This window comes from Equus quagga, unplaced genomic scaffold (assembly GCF_021613505.1).
Source record: "Equus quagga isolate Etosha38 unplaced genomic scaffold, UCLA_HA_Equagga_1.0 208995_RagTag, whole genome shotgun sequence".
Taxonomy (NCBI): Eukaryota; Metazoa; Chordata; class Mammalia; order Perissodactyla; family Equidae; genus Equus; species Equus quagga.
In genome coordinates, this window is record NW_025799122.1 from 11,213 (window position 1) to 32,172 (window position 20,960).

General features: G+C 47.3%; 1 protein-coding gene across 1 annotated transcript; it reads left to right on the forward strand.

Moving 5' to 3' along the window:
- The first annotated feature begins 248 nt into the window (after positions 1–248).
- Positions 249–7,762, forward strand: LOC124233676 (visual system homeobox 1-like). The gene is made up of 5 exons (XM_046650799.1): positions 249–672; positions 2,866–2,944; positions 3,391–3,514; positions 4,455–4,635; positions 5,870–7,762. The coding sequence occupies exons 1-5, from the start codon at positions 249–251 to the stop codon at positions 6,157–6,159; spliced, it is 1,098 nt and encodes a 365-aa protein (XP_046506755.1). The 3' UTR covers positions 6,160–7,762.
- The last annotated feature ends 13,198 nt before the right edge of the window (positions 7,763–20,960 follow it).

A 20,960-nucleotide genomic window follows, 5' to 3' on the forward strand; every position in this document is an offset into this window, starting at 1 on the left:
GGGACAGCTGGAGAGGAGAGGGGAGAAGGAGGAGACTGCAGCTGGGAGGGCGGCAACCGAAGGGAGGGGAAGTGGTGGCGTCCCCATCTCGCGGGGTCCGGAGCAACGACGCGTCCGCGCCCGGCTGATTGGAGCCCTCCTGGCCTTCCGGGCCCGACGGGAGGTCCAGTCGTATAAAGCGCCCTCTGAGCTGAGCTCCCTCTGCAAAGGTGACCTAGGGAGGGTCAAGCCTAGCCGACTAAGAAGCCATGACAGGCCGGGACGCGCTTTCCGACGGGCGCTCCAGGAGCAGGGCGCTGGTGCCTGGTGGCTCCCCCACCGGTCCGCGCCCCCGAGGCTTCGCCATCACTGACCTGCTGGGCCTGGAGGCTGACCTGCCGTCGCCTGCCGGCCCCGGGCCGGGATCGGGCTGCGAGGGCCCGGCGGCCACGCCCTGCCCGGATCCAGGGCTCGGCGGCCCCTGCCTGGCGCGTGGGGCCCTCCCGCTGGGGCTCGGCCTCCTCTGCGGCTTCAGCGCGCGGCCGCCCGTGGCCGCTCGGGCGCCCTGCCTGCTCCTAGCCGATGTGCCGTTCCTGCCGCCCGAGGGGCCGGAGCCTGCTGCCCCGCAAGCCCCGAGCCGCCCGCCTCCCGCGCTGGGCCGCCAGAAGCGCAGCGAGAGCGTCTCGACGTCCGGTAATCAGGCCAGGCCAGCCCATCCCGCCCCTGCCCCTGTTCCCTCGGCCTTGGGCCGTGCAGGGGTAACACGCCGTCGCCCCCACCCCCAGCATCCCAGATCTAAAGGCAGCCGGGACCCTGGAGCCTGGCCCCGTCGGGGGAGGCGTGTTCTCGCAGCAGCATCCCCGCCCCTTGCCTCTGCCCATCCCTCCCTCTCCTCCGGGATCTGGTCGCCGCAGCCTTGCGGATAACAGCGTCACCCGGCCCCGGACCTACCTGGGGATCTCGGCGACCCAGCAGCAGTTACCCGAGGGCCTTTCCGCCAGCGCCCCGCGCGACTCTCGGCCTCTGGGAACGGCGTAGGTCGGAGGCCTGGGCCGGTCTTGTTGGCCAGCAGCACAGAACCCTGTATTGGCCGGCGCTCAGACGTTTTCTGAAGTGATTGAATGATTGACAGGTCCTTGGAGGTCGGGAGGCCTGGAACTGTCCGTCTCCCGAGGTGCTGAAAAGGGAGTCCGGGTACCGTGCTTTTCTCCTCGCGCCGCCCTCGCTCCTCCCCACACGTGAGAAACAACCTCGCCAATTTCACTGTAATTATGCTCAGTGTTTTGTCGTGAGCCCGCCTATTTCCTCAAAGAAGTCGAGGTGGATTATGGGGAAACAGAAGGAAGCAATGAAATTCTGTAAAGGACAAGGGCCGAGAAATCAAGAGTTTTGGGTGTGGGGAAGAAAATGGAGAATTACGCAAGAAAACGTGAACTGAGAGAAACTATGTAGTAGAACCTAGAGCTTAGCATCCAGACAGCCAAGGCAAAAAGAGTCCGCGAGGCCTCCACTAATAATACGAGGGTGCATGCCAGAGCATCAGGCAAGCGGGCTTCCATCCTTTTGGAGGACTTTATTTCACGAGTCTTTGTGGAAGATAAAATGGATCCCTCTATTAGTTGTCTCACTAAAAATGCAGACCCACCTTCATAGGATGGGTTCTTTCCTTTGTGAGCACTGATTAAATGAAAGGCAAAATGCAACTACATCCTAGTCTGTGAGGCCATTTCTGGGAGATCAAGAGCAACACTATCCAATAGAAATATCACGCAGTTGTGAGTGCAATGAAAATTTCTCAAAGCCATATTAAAAAGGAAAAATAAACAGGTGAAATTAATTTAAATACTATATTTTATTTAATCCAATACATATAAAACATTATCATTTTATATGTAATCAATATAAAAAGTATGAATATTTTACTTTTGGGGACGTCCTAAGTCTTCTAAGTGCACTGACTATTCTCCAGTTGCAGTCGGGCTCAGTTTGGACGGGCCACATTTCACCTGCTCAATAACCTTATGCGTCTAATGGCACCAGCCTGGACAGCACGGATATTACAATATTATAATCCAAGCATACAGTTTTCTGGTGAGCTAACCGATGTAGGAGAAAAACTAATAGTGTCTTATTATTTTTGCCTTTATTAATTTTTTTTTTTGTATTTTGAAGCAAATATACTTTTTAACAGTGAATCTGACAAGAGTTTAGTCTTCTAACCTTCTGGCCTGTGATATAATGAATATCGAAGGACAAAGCATAGTGGAGCAAGGCTCCTAAACATTTCCAAGTGCGTCTATGAGTCATCTGGGTGCACTTGTCGAGAATGAGGCCCTGCACTCCGTGCCCAGAGATTCGGAATTGGTACAGAGGCGCAGGGAGTGCAGTTCTGAGAGAGGTTCGGATGTCACAAACCTCAACCCTCCCTTTGAGAAATGCTGGTATATTGGCTAAGAGGAGGATGTTGGAGGCAGAAGGTAGCAGATGAATTTGGGAGCCCAGTGGGATTAGGAAATGCAATTAGCGGCCAAGTAGCCTTGACTTCACACAGTCTGGGGTTTGAATCCCAACTTCATCATTTACTACCCACGTGATTTGGGGAAAGTTACTTAATCTCTCTGTGCCTCGGTTTTCTCCTCTGCAAAAATATAATAATAGCAGCTACCTTGGAGTTCTTTTAATTTATGAAGAATAACTGCAGTAATGCATGGACAGTGCTGAGCACCATACCTGTAATATAGTGAGTGCTGCAAATGCTAGCTTGTATGGGTCAATACTCACATTTCCTGACAGGTCCATAGCTTCAATCCTCAAATGAAAAATCCAGAAAATAAAAGGAAAAGTGTGCTCACCTTTAAAGTCCTCTCTTTCTCCTTCTGCTAACAGATGAGGACAGTCCGTCTGAAGACAGGAGTGAACTGAAGGCGTCCCACACCCCAAGCAGGAGGAAGAGGCGGCGGCACAGGTATGGGGCCAGGCTGTCTTCCCTGACCCCTTCCTCGGGACTCAGCATCTGAAAATGCGTGGCTCTGCGTTACGGCAGGCCTAGCGGCCAACTGGTTGGCAGTGGGAAGGGAACAGTAGCCATTTAAGAACATATTTCTGTAGTTCCTGGGAGGCTGCAGGACAATCTTTGTAGCGCTTTATAGACACAATTTTGTGTCTTTAAATGGGTCTTAGAATGAGTTGATGGAATTCATTGAGGAGAAAAAAAGAGCTAAAGAACTCTGTATTGTTTGAACTGAACTTCTGTACTTTCCAGAGGCTAACCAAAGGTAGGATGCTCAGCTATTAGGAGGGGGCCTTTTGGGGTGTGGACAATGGGAGAGGCAGGCACAGGGGTCCTCTAGGCTAGGAAGCCTGTGGCCTCCTGTGGACATGTGCCCACGTGTGTTTTGGGCCTCCCTGCAGGACTGTTTTCACTGCCCACCAGCTGGAAGAGCTGGAGAAGGCATTCAGCGAGGCCCACTATCCTGACGTGTATGCCCGGGAAATGCTTGCTGTGAAAACTGAGCTCCCTGAAGACCGAATACAGGTGTCTTGGGTCCCCTTTCTCCTTTGCAAAGACATCACAGAGAACATCTTACCCTCACGTGCAGTGAGTCAGCCCACAGCCACCTCTGAACAGCTCAACACATTCCCCTTCACAGCAAACTGAGGGTCATTTAGATGCAAGCACCGCACTGCTAGAACCTTCCTTTATGTTTATTCCCAGAGGATATCCCCGGTAACTCTCACGCCTTTTTTCCTTTTGTTAAATCATTCTTAAAAACTACACAATAATGGGTGCTGCAACTAGAAACTATATAAAGATATATCAGTGAAAAAAAATGACTATCCTTGCACTACAAATCCTTAAAGAAACCAATGTAGACATGCTGATGTCACCTTTCTACATACCATCTCCATGTCAGACATTTATCTGCCCCCCAAAATGTATATATACATAAATACACACACACATGTAGAATTTTGTTCTTTGTTTTTACAAAAAGGAGTATCACATGTTACTCCTTAGTCTCTTTACTGACAACACATCTTAGACATTTGTCCGGGTCAGAAGATATGCCACTAGAGTAACTCACTCTTTTTTAACAGCTGAACAATATTCGATGCTACTCTTTAATGAAGATAATGCAATCCAATAACCTGAGATTAGAAGGGCCCGTTGCCAGGTGAACTGTTTTCCATCAGTGTGGAAAATGGGCTTCTTTACACAATGTAGGAATATTTAGATTTGATTTTTGTCATTCCTGACTCTGTGGACAACCTCAGTGGAAAGTGGCCACGCATTACCCCACCCTGTGAGTTTTGAGTGAACGGTGGCACAGCTCCTGAAAGGTCTGGGTCATAGATGCCACCCCGAGTGGATGGTCGGCCCTTTGTAGAGCCCTGAGCTACAGACGCCTCTAAGCATCCTTCTTCACCCTGTCTTCTCCTGTGTGCCTCTCTGCTTCCCTCTTGCCTCAAACCAGGTCTGGTTTCAAAACCGGAGGGCCAAGTGGCGCAAACGGGAGAAGCGCTGGGGCAGCAGCAGCGTGATGGCGGAGTACGGGCTCTATGGGGCAATGGTGCGACACTGCATCCCGCTGCCTGACTCTGTCCTCAACTCCACTGACGGTGGCCTGGTTGGCTCCTGTGCACCCTGGCTCCTGGGTAAGGAAGAGGACCCTGCAGCAAGCATGAGGGCCAGAGAAGTAGGGGGCGTACCCATGTAGGGCACTCATTTGTAAAGCAAAGCAATGTAAATTTACTCAGATTCAGGCTCAGAATATCACGTCTGATTTTTAATTAATTACGAGGCTTGGACTATCTGGTCAGTTGCCTTATTTTTCACTGGAACCGTGTAGACTGTGGAAAGGTCACATCAGGCCATGGTTTTAGGAAAGGAATGATATACTTTAATTATATGAAATGTGTTTCCCAAATGTCGAATGCAATTAGCACTTGTGGAAACCATACCACTCAGAGGTCACGGTAATAGGAATCAGGACCGTGCAGGGCATGGAACCTGCAGTGAATGAAGTCCTTGCACACCGGAGTCGGAGGGCAGGTTCCTGGTCCTGGTTCTGCCCTTAACCACCTGAAGCGTAGCTCTTCTGTTCCTTAGGTTTTTGGTGCTAGAGCTGTCTACACTGGTGAGGTCCGAGCTTCAGGGCTGGGTGTTCTGAGGAGGCGGCACCCTTATTGGTCCGTTTGCTGTTACCAGAGACCAATGGGCTTGGAGAAATGAGTCACAAGACAGCACCCCAAGCAGGGAGGGAGGCTGCAGTTAGGGAGCTGGGGCAGCATCTTAGGTGGGGGAGGGGGAGGGTTTTGTTTGGCAAACATTTTCTGAGCCCCCTCCCACCTGACACTGTGCTGGGACTGGAGAGTCCAGTCATAAATATGGTGTCGACTTTGCCCTCAAGGATGGAAGAGACTGAGGGAGAGAGTTGGGCAGGGGGCCGAGCCCACCCTCTGAACCTACACAAGCAGGTGGGTGGCAGGGTGGGGGCCGAATGGGGGGCTAACTGGCACGAGGTCTGTGGCCATACAAGAAAGAGGGCCCAGTGCTGCCAGACACTCTGACTTTTTGAAAGAAGCTGGAAGTCTGGTTTTTGATGTGCAATCTCCAATTTTAAAATGTTGGTAACGAATTTTAAAACAAAATTTAAAAAATCGTCGTGTCATCCAAACAAGGCACCTTTACTGGCTGCACAGGACTGGCAGACACTAGTTTTCAACCCCTCATGGTGGGAGTTACCTACCTTACTCTCCCGGAGGCCCCGGAGACTGGCACCAAGGGCAACTCTAATGGCATCTGGAGAACAATGACAAGGAGGAAATTTACTTAGTTGCTTTATTTAGAGATATCTATTTTTATTTTTTTCTTTTCTTTTTTTGCAAGGGATGCATAAAAAATCCATAGGGATGATAAGGAAACCAGGAAGTGGAGAAAAGATGGCAGGACTCTGGGACTCTGACCACTTCAAGGAAGGTTCTAGCCCAAGTCAGGCAGGACCCCAGAAACGCTCAGACGAAGGCAGCCCTGAGAACAGCTTGGAAGATGTGGCCACTGACCTCTCCAGCTCCGCCAGGCAGGAGACCAAGAGAGCATACCAGGGGGCCAGCTCCCAAGGATGCTCAGACTCCGAGGGGCTGGAGGGGCTCCTGCCTGGGAGGGTGGGGGCTCTCTGAGGCCCACAGGTCCACCCTCGAAGGCTGGAAATGGGTGCCTTCCTCCCTGGTATTGTTCAAGTTGTCTAAGATGAATCATCTCAGTTGGATTTTCTTCTTACGGTGTCAGGATAAAACTCAATGCCACTTGCTTAAAGAAGACAAACAGGTGACTTAGGGAAAATTCTATTTCACTCTAGAATGGAAACCAATCCTTAAACGCACTTGAACCAATTAATCTGGTGTAAAATTTTACTTCTCGTTTGTAGAACTCGAGGAGGGAGGATTTAAAGTCCAAAAAGCCTATTTACCGCTGGCGTCATGCGAGAGTGGGTTCAACACACTCTGCAGATTAACAGCTTAGGTCTGATTCGCACCCTGAATTTGAAACTATGGTTATTTAACCCCCAGAGAATCAGATGTCTTTATAAATAGTGAAGACCCCGCACAGACGTATTGAATGAATTATTATCTTTACCTTGAACTTAGCTTTGGATATTGCAGTTTCCTTGTTTGGCAACAATTTTGTGTTCTGCTGAGTGTCACTTGATAGGCTCTGCACAATGGAACTCAAACAAAGCAAGCCATACTTCCCTTCCTTCTGGGATAGCACGGGGCCACACTGCAACAGCTGCTGAGCGTGTAGAAACAGTGTTTGAAGGGCAGATGAGGCTTCTTGCTCTTTTAAAATTTCCGTCTGACAGCACTGTGGTGGCCGGGACTGCATGCATGTTTCCTTCCCTGTATTTCCTCTGCTGTTCATTTAACAATAAATGTCGTGTGCTGTGTTTGCTTCTCGAGGCACTCCTTCTGTTACACACGTACACACCTGTCACCGCTGAGCCCCTGACACGGGCTCCCCTCTCTCACTCCTTTTCAATCTCAGAACGTCTCAGGCTGTCATTCTTCAGCCTGCAGCTCTAATCATGTGTAGCTCTGTAAACGTCTATGGGGCAGCAGCCACGTCAAATTCACCCTCCAGAGTTCAGAGTCCGGAGAGAGCTTACATCTCATCGAGGGGGAAATGTGGACGTTCATGAAGAAGGCAGAGCAAAGAAGGAAAGTGGGGAAGCGCACTTTCGAGGCTTCCTCTGGAAATCAGCACGTTGTAAGGCTGGGCCTGTTCTCCCTTTCTCCAGATGAGAAAACAGAGGCTCCCTTCGTTTGGCCTCTTTTTTATCATCCTAGGCTAGTTCCATACTATTGTGAGAACTAAGTGTCACCTGTTCCTTACTGCAGAATCGGAAAATGAGGAGCCCTAGCTGCTTCTCTTCATTCTGGCCAGTAGGGATCATGGCTGCCGCCCGAGCCTGAATGGTGAAAGAGCAGGTGCTGGTGAAGAGCTCTCAAGTCATCTTCTATCTGTCCTGTCTAGAGGCAGCAGACCAGGCTCAGAGCTACGCAGCCACACTTGTTCTGGACCGTCTTTGCCTACCAGCTGGCTCTCAGGTTCTCGCTTCCATCTCTCTGCCTTAGTTTATTCAGGGTTGAGTTTTGAGGAGGGAGCCAGTAATCTGTGCAACTTATATACATCACACTCATAAAATACAATAGTTTGCAGCCGCTAAATAACAACAAAGCATATTTATTTATGTGGAATGATGTTCATGAAATATTGTTGAGTGAAAAACCCCTAAATAAAAGGAAAAAAGAGACAAGTAGAAATAAACAAATATGTAAAGCAGAACAAAAATGAAATAAAGAAATTTAACTGGTTCTGCATAGAAAACATACAAATACTGGACAAATTTCTATGTAATATTATAAAGAAAAAGGAGAAAACAGGAAGAGGCAAAGAGAAAGGGACCAGAGCGAGTAACATAGACCGTTTTAAATGAGTCCCAAAATACTATTCACACCTGAAATGTAGATTAATACGTTTTAAAACCCTTCCACAAATGCATACATTTTCTGGAAAAATACGTATTACTAACAGTGACTCCAGAATAAGCATGACATAGGAAAGATCAATAACCAAGAAAGTCATAAAACAATTATACCATAAACTGGCTCTAGACCCAGATGGCGCTCCACTGAATTCTAGAAGGTTTTCAAGGAAGAGTTCATTTTGTATGGTAAAGTTGTCCCGAACAGGACACGGGTGGAAACGGTTCTAATGTGAACATAACCCCGGTTCTAAAACCCAACAGAGATAGTGCAACCCCTCCCCACAAAACTCTCTACTTAGCTCCATTAATGGGAATGTGAAAGTCCTAAATAAAGTACTGATGTTTAGAATTCAATGGTATACTGAAAATGATCTTGGAGTACAGAAGGTCTACCCCAGGAATGCAAAGATAATTTAATTTTGTGAAAGGAAATTATTTATACATTTTATTAACAGCTCAAAGAGTTTATCTTAATAGATGTTGAAAAGTATTCAATAAATGCCTATTTCTTAAAAAAAAAAAAACCTTAAAAAGTAGGAATAGAAAGATGCTTTCTTAACATGAGAACTTATTTCAAAACGGCATCTTAATATATTTTATAATGTATACGTAGATACTTATGGATATATATATATGTGCACAGTTTCTGAGCTCTGTCACATTCCAGCTGTGTGACCTTGGATGAGTTACATAACCTCTCTGACCTCTCAGTTTTCTCAGTCATAAAATGGGGATAATAATGAAACACTCTCATTTTCCCGAAGATTAAATGAGAGGACACGAGTAATGTACAGTTTCTGGCATGGGAGAGAAAGAGCAAAATAAATACTGACTTCTTGTTACTACTCTTACTGCCATTCCTATTAATATCAAGACTCAAATAAGGATACTTACTATCATCATTATTAAACAATCTGGGATCCACCAAGTGAATCTTGGAATAACAACTGGCTGGAACGCTCTCTGTAAACAACGTCTAAGAAGAGCTCCAGGAACACAGCAGACACCCCCCTAAGCGGGGCAGGTGTGTCAGCCGGGGGGCCTCCGTCCCAGGAGCTCAACAAGCTGTGCCCATGCAGGAGAACCGTTCACTGTCTCGTATGACTTGAATGTGAACACGGGGTCTGTCAGCGGCTCAGGCTCATCACCGGGAACCCGGGAAGCTTCTGTCTTTCCCGTCTGCCATTTTCAGCCTTTCCGCCTCAAGCTCGTCCTTGCAAGGGCGCAGGACGCCCCTGCAGACCGCCTCTCCCTCCTCATTGATCAGAACTGCATGTCACGCTCAGGCCTAAACCAATCATAAGGCAAGGGGCCGCTGTGATCCCGCCTCCTCCAAGAGTTGCCCTAAATCTAAATCTAATTGGGCTCCTTTAAGGGAAGAAGGCGAGCGATTGCTGATGAGCCAAGCAAGAGGCCGGCCACGGGCAGGATGTAGACTAGCGCGTGTTACATTAAAAGAGAAAAAAAGAAACCTGTGCGTAAAGACAAGAAAGCAGATGACAATCCTTTAAAATGTTCGTAGCATTTAGCTTTGGATCATGGATAAATGAATACTTTTAAAAAATATTTTCTAAGTTTTGTAAAATTAGTATGTAAAAGTAAAACAGCTATTATTCGTATTAATGAAGCAGTGATGCCTCTCTCTCAACTTAGGGTTAAGTTCACAGAGGATAAAAACTCTTTTGAAGGTACGGTGTGAAAACTTTTTATGATGAAGAGTCCATGCTTTGCCTGCGTCTCCGGTCTGGTTCTCACAAGGGCCAATTTGATAAAGAGGAAAGGACCAGGCGTTTTCCACGTGGTCCTATTAAATCCTTGCTCAAATCATGCAACAGGTCAAACTGGAATCTGACCACAGACTGACAGCAGGACTGAATTACTTCCAGCTTTCAAAACTGTTTGCCAGCTGAAATGTGGCTGTAAAAGTTCAAAAGGAGATTAAAAAAAATTACAGTTTTAGCAAGGCCAATTTGGGAGGAGTCCTAATAGGAACCAGGGTCGCACATCCAGCTGTCAGTAACAGGAGCCGGCCGTCAGTCCTGGAAAACACTTGCGAATTCAGGAGATGTTTCAGAACTGACAGAAAAACAGGCTATGGAGATCAACATTGTTTGCTTAGGTTTAGCAATATAAATACAATAAACTAAAACTCTCTTGTTCCCGGGACTCTACAAATTGTGTCCATATTTATTGTCTTTTTCAATTCTTCCAGCAGATGAGAAACTGGGCTGCAGAGAAATTAAGCGAACTTGCTAAGCTGATTCTCACATTTATAAGACTCAGAGTCAGGAAAGCTAAAACACCCTCGAAGATCAAGGTGGAGGGCCTGCTGTACCACATATCGATACTTTGATAAAGCTGTGATGATTACATCTGTATAGTTTTGGCTTGGAGGAGGCAGACAGATCAGTGCATCAGAATAAAGAGCAGGAATCCCACACACGTGTGGGTACAGAGGTTGGCCACCAAGGAAAGGGTTGACTTTTTGATGTTATTGGGACAATTACCTGTGTATATGGGGGAAATTGACATTGAACCTTGACTTCACACTTTACAGGAAAACACTTCTGGGTGGATCATACATAAATGTGAAAGGCAAAACTATAAAGCTTTTAGATATTTGAGTTTAGAAGATGCTTTGGTTATCCCAAATTTGTGGCTTGAAACAATCATTTTATTTTGTTTGCAATTTTTTCAGCTAGGTTCATCAAGCCAGAGCACCCCGTTTCTTTATGTCTATCTACACATTATACATTTCTATATATTTTATAATTTTATAAATATATTTTATATATTTCTATATTTTTCTGAACCATCTGCAAGGAAGTTGCTTACATAATCTGCTCCTTTATCTTTTTTTCCCAGCCTTATTGAGACATAAACCACTGTGTACGTTTAAGGTGTACAAAGTGGTGATTTGGTAAACGTATATGTCTTGAAATGTTACCACAATAAGGTTAGTTAACACATCCTTCACCTCACGGAATTATCATTTTGTTGTTGTTGTTGTGGTGGTGAGAATATTAAGGCTCTGTTCTCATAGCAACTTTCAAGTGTTACAGCACCGTATTGGTAACTGGAGTCACCGTGCTGTGCCTTGGATCCCAATAACTTACTCCTCTTATAGCTAAAAGTTTGTCCCCTTTGACCAACATCTCCCCATCTCCCCCACCCCTCAGCCCCTGGCAACCACCATCTGCTCTCCGTTTCTGTGAGTGTGATGTTTTCAGATTCCACAGGTAAGTGAGATCATACAGCGTTTGTCTTTCTCTGTCTGGCTTATTTAACTCAGCATAATGCGCTCAAGGTCCATCCAGGTGGTTGCAAATGGCAGGATTTTCTCCTCCTTTTATGAGTGAATAATATTCCTGTGTATGTGTGTGTACGCGTGCACGCACGTGTGTACGTCGCCTTTTCTTCATCCATTCATCTGCTGTGGACGCTTAGGTCGTCTCCCTGTCTTGGCTCTTGTGAATAATGCTGCAGTGAACGTGGGGTGCAGATGTCTCCTCAAGACAGTGATTTCACCTCCTGCAGATGGATGCCCAGAAGTGGGGTTGCTGGATCAGATGGTAGTTCTATTTTTAACTTTTTGAGGAACTTCCATGCTGTTTTCCACAGTCGCTGTATCTGCCTCTTTATATCTTAATACTGTGTGTATTTCCTAAGAATAAGGACATCTTGTTACATAACCTGAGTAGTTATCAACTTCAGAAAATCTGAATCAATACTTTAATTTAAATCTGAGTACCATATTCTAAACCTGAATAGAATACGGTATTCTAAATTGGAATACTATACTTTTATCTAATACAATATGGTATCAATCAGGTACAATATCTAATACTGAATTAAATACAGTATTCTAACCTGAATGTAACACTTTCATCTAATAAAACACTGTATTGACTACAACATTCTAAATGTGAAAACAATACAGCATTCTAAATCTGAATAAAAGACTCTTTATCTAATCCACCATTTACATTCCAATTTTGCCAAATGACTCAATAATGTTCTTTACTGCAATTTTCTTTTTCCACACAGGATCCAGTCTAGAGTCACATATTGCATTTCTAGAAGCACACTTTGCTTCAATGTAGAACATTCCTCAACCTTTGTCTTTCCTGACACTGACATTTTTGAAGAACACACATCAATTATTTTATATAATTCCCCCTCAAATAGGGTGTGCCTAGTGTATCTTCATGATTAGATTTCAGGTTATACTTTTTTTTTTTTGCTAAAGAAGATTTGCCCGGAGCTAACATCCATTGCCAGTCCTCTTCTTTTTTTGCTTTAGGAAGATTAGCCCTGAGCTAACATCTATGCCAATATTTCTCTATTTTTTGGATGTGGGACACTGCCACAGCATGGCTGATGAGTGGTGTAGGTCTGCGCCCAGGTTCTGAACCCGTGAACCTGAGCCACCAGTGCAGAGTGTGCAGAACTTTAACCACTTGGCCATAGGGCCAGCCCTAGGTTATACATTTTTGGTGGGAATACCACTGAAGTGAGCAGCTAAAAGGATGAAAAGGTTGACTCTGCGTGGAAAGGCTGGGGTGGGAGACAGGAGGGCAGGGGCTCCTATTATCTGCTGTACATCCTCCTGTGTTATTTGAGTTTTTAATGGGGACATATCATTATTTGATACAATTTTTTAAAAAAATGGATGCCTTGTTGGAAGGCACATATTTTGGAAGTAAGCAGGCATGCTAGTTGTGTTCCAAATCCTTTGAGTAGGCCAAAGGGGTTGCCAAGGCTGTGCACGATTGGGGACGGAATTCTGTCTGTCCAGGAGAGTGTCTCTCTCCTGTATTCTGGTGCTCACAAGCTCTTCCAGCAGGTGGCTAGGGATCCACGTTATCAGTGCTCTGAGGGTTGAGAGACCCGGTCTTCTTTCTGCTCTGTGTTTCCATGTTGCTGAGCTCATGCTGGGCCTGGAATGGTAGCTAATGAACTCTGGGCATTGATTCTGATATTGCTTTTGAGATTCTTCGGGCCACACTTTGGAAGCTGAGTAGGGGCTGCAAAGGTTTTCAGAATCCTGGGATTGTGACCAAGGGTCTTGTCGTGGGTACAGCAATTTCCCCAGTAGTCCCAGAGAGACCTGCCTTTCCAAGAATTGTTGCGAAATACTCTATTTTCCAGTTTTAGCTTCTGCTCACTCAGGCCCCTATTTACATGATTTTGTCAGAGGACAGGCTGCTTCAAACCCTGTTTCGGTGCATGACCACCTGCAGCTACACCCTCTCACGCTGCTGAAGTTTTCTCCTCGGGGAGTTTCTCATGCAGCTTTGTTCTGCCTACATAAGCATGCCCATTTCCCTGTGTCATCGCTGGGAGCCCTGCTGCTGGACTTCCCTCTTGCAGGACCCCCAGACATGCAGACAGCCCAGCGACCTTGGAACTGGAAGCACTGGTCTCCCAGGTTTATTATATTCCTCCCCATATCTGCTACCTAGTTGATGAGAGTAAAATCACATTCATGACATCTAGGTCCAAGTTACAGATGTAGAAAGCTTTCTTACAGAAACACCTCTCTGTATTAAAGGGCTTTGGCCATCGCTCTGAGGTCCTTCCACACAAGCCTCCTGTCGAGAGGGAACTGTAGCCATGGCATAGTTCTGAGTCTTTTGGTTCCCCCTCCTTAAGGTTCATCCAAGGCTGGCTGCCTTTTCTCTCCTCTTTCGAAAGAAAGAATGAAAGAGGGAGGGAGAGAGAGAGAAAGGGAAAGAAATATCATAAATAACACATAATCACAAATAACACATTGGTGCCACCTGCTGGCAGGCATGTTGATATGCTTTTGCCTTGCCTTGTAGCACAGCATCCATCTGAATGCACAGCCTGACCGTTTGTATGTAGAGGAATTTCCGTTCTTCTACGCCATCCTAACAACTCACCCTCTAAATCACCAGCTGCGTTCGTCTCCTCTTTGACTGCTGATCTTCGAAATGTCTTCGTTCACATAACGGCCCCATTAGCCACCCTTCTGGCCACTTGTTCAGTCTCATATTACCATTTCAGGACTTCTCTTTTGCTCCCTTCCACCGAAGACCGCCTACACCACCTCTTTCTCTTTCCCTCTTCACCATATTACCATTTCAGGACTTCTCTTTTGCTCCCTTCCACCGAAGGCTTCCCCTGTAGGGAGCCCCTGGAGGGCCAGGGATTCCATAATAATGCCCAGTGTAGGACCAATATCGCAGGGAAATAGGCACATGTGTGTGTGATGGGGGTGTGCAGAAATCCATTTACTTTACCAAGTAATACAATGAAAAGTCCTCCAAGAGATTTCTGATCGGGACGCTCCTGTGCCCCACGTCACACCTTCTCAAACGTCTCTTATTCCAGCTTCAGCAACTGGCTTTGCAAGTCGGGCCACTGCATTGGGTACCTCTTGTTTCTGCCTGGGCTTCTCAGCCATTGAGGTGTGGATGCTTCTGGGAGCTGCCTGGTCCTCTCACCTGGGAGACATGGATGTGCAAGGCAGTCCACAGCACATAAGGGTACTTGGGTCCAGCAGGGTGGGATCCCTGTGGGTTATGCTCCCTTTCCACTTCCGCAATGGACGAGCCCACAGTGCAGGCTACAAAGCAATTTGAAGGGATTCAGGGGACCCAGCCCCAGTGGCCACAGGGGTGACAAACCGGAGAAATGAACCCTTGCTTTGGTGTTCCCTCCTTCTCTGTCTCATGCTCCCCAGTTCCCCACTCCTCTCCTTTCCCTGGATCACCTCCCAAACCAGGCCACCCGCTCACTCACCTTTAAGGGTCTCAGGTCGTGTACGGGGTGGGGCAACATTCCTAGCCACGACAGAAGCATCATGGAATCTGAAAGAACTATTATGACCTAAAATCCCTTCTGCACACACAAACCGGTTTTACTGAATTCAGTTTTGTAACCAAAGCTTCAATCCAGCGAAACAGCCACTTTTGTAAATCTGAGTGATATCCAGTCACTCTTCTGATTTTTATGAGATGGTTTTTCGGGTTGTGTATACATGGCCTGAAAATATTATGAGGGTTGATTTGTCAGTTTCTCCTTGTATTTCTGTCAATTTTTGCTTTATGCTTTTGGAGTTATATTTTTAGGTGTTTGCAATTTAAGAATTCCTGGATCCTCTTGGTGACCATTTAACATATGTAATTTCCCTTTTTATCTCTCCTCTTGCATTTTGAATTACTGTCCATTTTGTCTGCTGTCTAACCGATATTTATTTGATAAACATTTCCATGCTTTCACTATCAATATTTCTGCATATTTACACTTTAGGTTTAGGTATGTCTCTTGAAGAAGTATCTAGTTGGGACTTTTTATCTATCCCAACAATCTTTGTCTTTAAAGAGAGAATTTACTCCATTTATGTAGAATATAATTATTGACATTTTAAAATTTATTTTCACTATTTTTGTATTTAAAAAGATTTCCCACCTTTTCTTTTCTTTCTTTTAAATTTGTTTCTCCTTTCTTTGCATCTCTCAGATTTTCAGACTTTCCTTATTCCATTTTCCTCACCACTAGATTAAAAGTTACATATTCTGTTTTTATTTGTGGTTAATCTAGAAATTTTTTTTTTAAATAGGAATCTTTTATTTATTTATTTATTTATTTAAGATTTTATTTATTTTTTTTTTTGCTTTTTCTCCCCAAAGCCCCCCGGTACATAGCTGTATATTTTAGTTGTGGGTCCTTCTAGTTGTAGCATGTGGGACACCGCCTCAGCATGGCCTGACGAGCAGTGCCATGTCTGCGCCCAGGATTCGAACCAACTAAACACTGGGCCGCCTGCTGCGGAGTGCGCGAACTTAACCACTCGACCACAGGGCCGGCCCCTAATATAGAAATTTTAACATGCGTATTTATTTATTTATTTTGAGGAAGATTAGCCCTGAGCTAACATCTGCTGCCAATCCTCTTTTTGCTGAGGAAGACTGGCCCTGAGCCAACATCCGTGCCCTTCTTCCTCCATTTTATATGTGGGATGTCTGCCACAGCATGGCTTGCCACGCGGTGCCATGTCCATACCCGCCAACCCCAGGCTGCTGAGGCAGAATGTGTGCACTTAACTGCTGCACCACTGGGCCGGCCCATTAACATGCATATTTAAATTAAACTTAAAACTATCCCAAGCATCGGAAGGTCCTCCCTGTCATCTTCTGTGCTCCTGTTGTTCAGGATTTTGCCTCTGTCTTGTTTCTTTTAGCTCCGTGGTGAAGATATTATTGTCCTAATTTCATATCGCTAGTGTCTGTTTGGATTTACCCACAAGTGTAACCGTTTCCTTGGTCATTGTCCTACTTGCATTTCGGGTCTTCGTTTGGGGATGATTTCTCTTCCTCCTGGTCTTGAGGGTCTGGAGTGGGGAACTCTACTGGTGTGTGTTTGCTGAAGTGTATTTTGCACTTGTTCTTGAAGGAGGATCTCACCAACTACTCTGTTCCTGGTAGACAGTTACTTGTCTGTAACACTTCAGAGGTCCCCCACCTCCAGCTGTCGATGTGAGCACCATTCCTGGTCGGTGACCCTCCTTTTCTTCCTGTCTCTGAGCCCTCTGCTTCTCTGTGGTTTTCAACAGTTCCACTGTGACGTGTAGTAGTGCTGATTTCATCTATTTAACTTTGATTTTGTGTACTTTCTGAATCTGAGTATTGTCTTTCATTAATTCTGGAAAATCTGCAGCTTTTAACTCGGTAAATATTGCTTCTTCCCACTCTCTCCTTCTGGAACTCCAAATGTGTGTGCGTGCATGTGTGTGTGTGTGTACTCCACATCCCATGTCTTGTATCCTGTTTTCCAAATTTTCTGTCCCTTTGAATCTCTGCTACAATTCCTGTTTAATGGGGAAAATTTAATTAATTCCCAGCTGTTACTGATATGATGTTTGGATCTAGCCCTTGACCTTATTTTCTATTTTCTAAGTTACCATCCTTGCTTGTTCCCTCCCCCACCTGACCCGTTCCTGCCTTTTTTTTGATTGACCAACCATTTCCGTCACCAATGGTTTTGAAGTTACACATTCTAGTTTTCGTTTTCTAAGAATTATCCGTACATTTTAAGCATATATAAACATGTTTCTATAAATATCTAGAGTTCACGGTGCTTATCTCATTCCCTCGGCCAGACATGAACTTTTGCGTGGTTTTCTCTCCTCTATCCTGACTTCTCCCTGACTCCCAACCAAACACCCGATGCTCCCCAGAGCGTCTTCCTGCCGCTCACGTCTCACCTCTCCAGGTCACTTCCAACTTCTCTGTGTGTTTTGGGCTGTAGCTTCTTCTCTTAATTCCATCCTGTCTGCCTCCCATCTGCCAGGAGCGCCTCCTCAGCATTTCTCTTCAACCAAGGTGTTAGGACTGAGTTTTTGTGTCCCCTCAAAACTCGGGTTGAGATCCTAACCCCCAGTGGATGGCATTAGGAGGCGGGGCCTTTGGGAGGTGATTAGGTCATGAGAGAGGAGCCCCAGGAATGGGGTTAGTGCCCTTCTAACAGACCTCAGGGAGCTCCCTCGCTCTTTCGCCCCTCTGAGGACACAATGAAAAGCGTGCTGTCTGTTCACTGGGAAGTGAGTCCTCACAGACACTGGATCTGCCGGTGCTTTGATCTGGGACTTCCCAGCCTCCAGAACTGTGAGAAGTAAATTTCTGTGTTTAAGTTGCCCAGTTTATGGTACCTTTTCTATAGCAGCCCAAACTGACTAAGACACAGGACTCCATCTTTTACCAGCTTACCAGATTTTTAAATAAATCTCGTCAGTTACTTCATATACCCAGGCCACCGCCTTGATCAACTCTCTCTCTGTCGTGTGTGCAAGAGCTCTCTCATTTGCTTAACGAGAGTGTCCCTCTCTTGAGTTCAGGACTGCCATGCTACCTTGAACACAGTCGGTCTCCGCTCTGTTGATGACTCACTGGAGACAAAGACTATTCCAAGGGCTTCACTGCTCAGGAAGCACTCCTGGACGTCCCTCGATGACGACTTGGTGAGGAGCATGTTGTGTTCGTCTCGTTGGCTTTCCTGTGGATTATACACGTTAGATCCCCAGACAGGATAGAAAGTAGCTTTAAAGGTAAGCGTGGAGTCCATCGCCAGGTGGCAGTGTTGGCCAGCTTTAAAATTTCTCAAACTCAGTGATGTAAGAAATTCAGGTGTGCCAGCCCCCTGGTGTAGTGCTTAAGCCCGGCGCACTTTGCCTCAGCGGCCCAGGTCTGCAGGTTCGGATCCCGGGCGCAGACTTACACCTCTCATCAAGCCATGGTGTGGCAGTGACCCACATGCATAATAGAGGAAGATTGGTACAGATGTTAGCTCAGGGTGAATCTTCCTCACCAAAAAATAAATAAATAAATAAATGAAATAAAAGAAATCCAATTGATGATACTAGATTCCTTTTGTTTCCTATAACTCATCTTTCCATTCAATCAATCAATCAGTATTTATTGAGCTCCTGCTCAATCAATATATATTCTCTTGGATCCCCAGGGTGTACTCTTTGTCCCTGTTTAATCTCTTTTTAAGACTCACGGGGACTGGCCCCAGAGGGAGCAATGTCCCCAGAGGCGGTCAGCATGTTTGCTGGCTGACCCCTGTGCTGCCATGCTTTTTGTCTCAACGCCTTGCCCGGATCATAAACCCTCACACTTGGGTTGATTGAGCTGAGAGGCTGGGGAAGCCCAAGGGCTCCTGAGGTCACAGGCAGAGGCAGCAGCGGCAGTTTCAGCTGCCTTTGCCGCCTCGGGGCAGGAAGAGGGCACTGACAGCTCAGACCTGCTCACAGGCTGCTCCCTGGTTCTCGCCCTCCCCTTATAGCCTCTCAGGGAAGAGGCAGGCAGCCCTGGTGATCACAGCCAACAAACGCGGCAAGACAGCCCCTGGGCCGAGACCTCGCAGGGAACGCCACCGCTGCCGGTGGCATTGGGACCTTTGGCTCAGACTGAGTGGACTGTACAGGCTCCTGCTGATGATGAACCCACAGGACAGACCATGAGGACAAGTGGCCACTGGGTTTTCTGGCACACGTGGGAAAGCCGCTTGCTGTTGAGGATGACTCAGTCTTGGTCTGGGAGTTTGCGTCTCTGAGCAGTGCTGAACTTGGCTGTCCCACCCCCTTTGCCGTCTGGAGTATAAGCATCCTCCTCCTGCTGTCACCTCCCCACTCTGAGTTGTCATTCGAACTCAAAGGAAACTCCGAGAACCAGCTGAGAGCACTGTTACTAGCTGCCCACTCCTCAATTTGTTATTTTATGTGAGTCAAAACCAAACCTTCCCAGCCAGAAACGGCTGCTAATCTCAGAAACTCCTGGACTAGAAATGCACCAGAACATCGATCCCTGGTTGCATGGAAGTCCGGGATGAAGTTGGTTGTAGTAGGGCCAGCTTTAAAAGAAAACCGCAAAGGTGTCCCTGACTCCACCACTCAGCTGCGAGCTCAGGTAGATACACGCCTCTGCTGGAGCCCGAAAGTAGTGTGAGAAACAGTGCTGCCTGGAGGAGGGGCAGTGCCCATCGGGCTGAGGGTGGGGGTGGAGGGCATTCTACTGAGATAGACACCAAAGAAAGACAAGGAGTGGGAAGAGGCGGGACCTGAGATCTCCAAAGCTGAGGTGCAACAGTCCTTAAATACATCTGCGGAGTCCCCCAGACATCTAGGGAGGCCCCTGCACATCCGGGAGTCACATTCAGGGAGTCCCTCCAACATCCAGGGAGTCCTCCCACATCAAGGAGGCCCTACACGTCAGAGAGTCCCTCACACGTCAGGGAGGCCCCCACACGCCAGGAACTCCCTCACACGTCAGGGAGGCCCCACCCGTCAGGGAGTCCTCCACCCGTCAGGGAGGCCCCCACCCATCAGGGAGGCCCCCACACGTCAGGGAGGCCCCCACCCATCAGGGAGGCCCCTACACTGGCAGAAGCTGTGATTTTATGGAAACAGAAGAAACTCTGGGTACTAAGTCTGGCATATCCTTATTGGGATGAATGTACCACTTGTAGTTTTAGAACTAAAGGATCCAGAATTTGGCTCCCGTTTGTTCACTTTGCAGATGAGAAAACCAAGGCCTGGAGACGTGCGGAGACTTGCCACATGGTGGGCTGGGCTGATCCAAGGCCCTAGTCCAGGTCTCTTGGCTCCCTATCCAGTGCTCTCTGTCCACTAGGGTTCCTTGGGGGCTGACAAAGGAAGAAGCCAGGGTTTGATCCACAGTGACGGCAGCTATGGCTCAAAGTGCTTCCAGCTCGGCCCTCGGAGGGCCCCTCATGTGTCTGTGTGATCTTCACCAGTAATGCCAGCCTGGCCTTGAGCAGGGGCAGACTGTGCTGTTGCCCCAGCAAGGGTGTCCCCTCAGGAGAGGCAGCTTGGAGCCCGAGGAGACAGGGGCGTAGGCGGGGGTCCTTGCTCTAGCTCCCCTTGGCCCTGTGGCCTCGGGGAAGTTAGGGGACTGGTTCTTCCAGGTATCAATGACTACTAGTCATAGGAGATGGCCATTGTCTTCACCAGTGATGCTCTTGACCACTGTGGGTTGCGCGGGGTCTCACACAGGCCAGTAGTGAAGCCAAAAGTTAAGGTCCTTTGTGGGCTGTGGACAGCTGACCACCCCAGCCTTTCACGCGCAGGGAGGGTTAGAGCGCGTGAAGAGTCTCCAGGGTTTGGTGTTGCTGGAATGTGGTCAGTGTGTTGCTAGAGCTGACCGACAGCAGACTCCACCACAAAGCCTGGCTGCTCCACACTTGGCACCGCCCTCAGGTGGGGGGTCCCCCAGCTCCAGGAGGATGCCCTGTTGCCAACCCAGTGCCGTCTGAAGTCAGCGCTAGTTTTCATCTCCCATCTTCCTGCTCTTTGGTGGTGAACCTTCTGGTCCTGGGGTTGCTGTGCGCTGTTGGGTCCGCCTCGCAGGGTGTGGGGTGGGGCATGCTCCTCCACAGGGATCTGGT

Coding starts and splice junctions, on each gene's coding strand:
- LOC124233676 (XM_046650799.1), top strand. CDS start 249: ATGACAGGCCGGGACGCGCTTTCCGACGGGCGCTCCAGGAGCAGGGCG. Junction 2,945..3,390: donor AGGAAGAGGCGGCGGCACAG/GTATGGGGCCAG, acceptor GCCTCCCTGCAG/GACTGTTTTCACTGCCCACC. Junction 4,636..5,869: donor CTGTGCACCCTGGCTCCTGG/GTAAGGAAGAGG, acceptor TTTTTTTGCAAG/GGATGCATAAAAAATCCATA.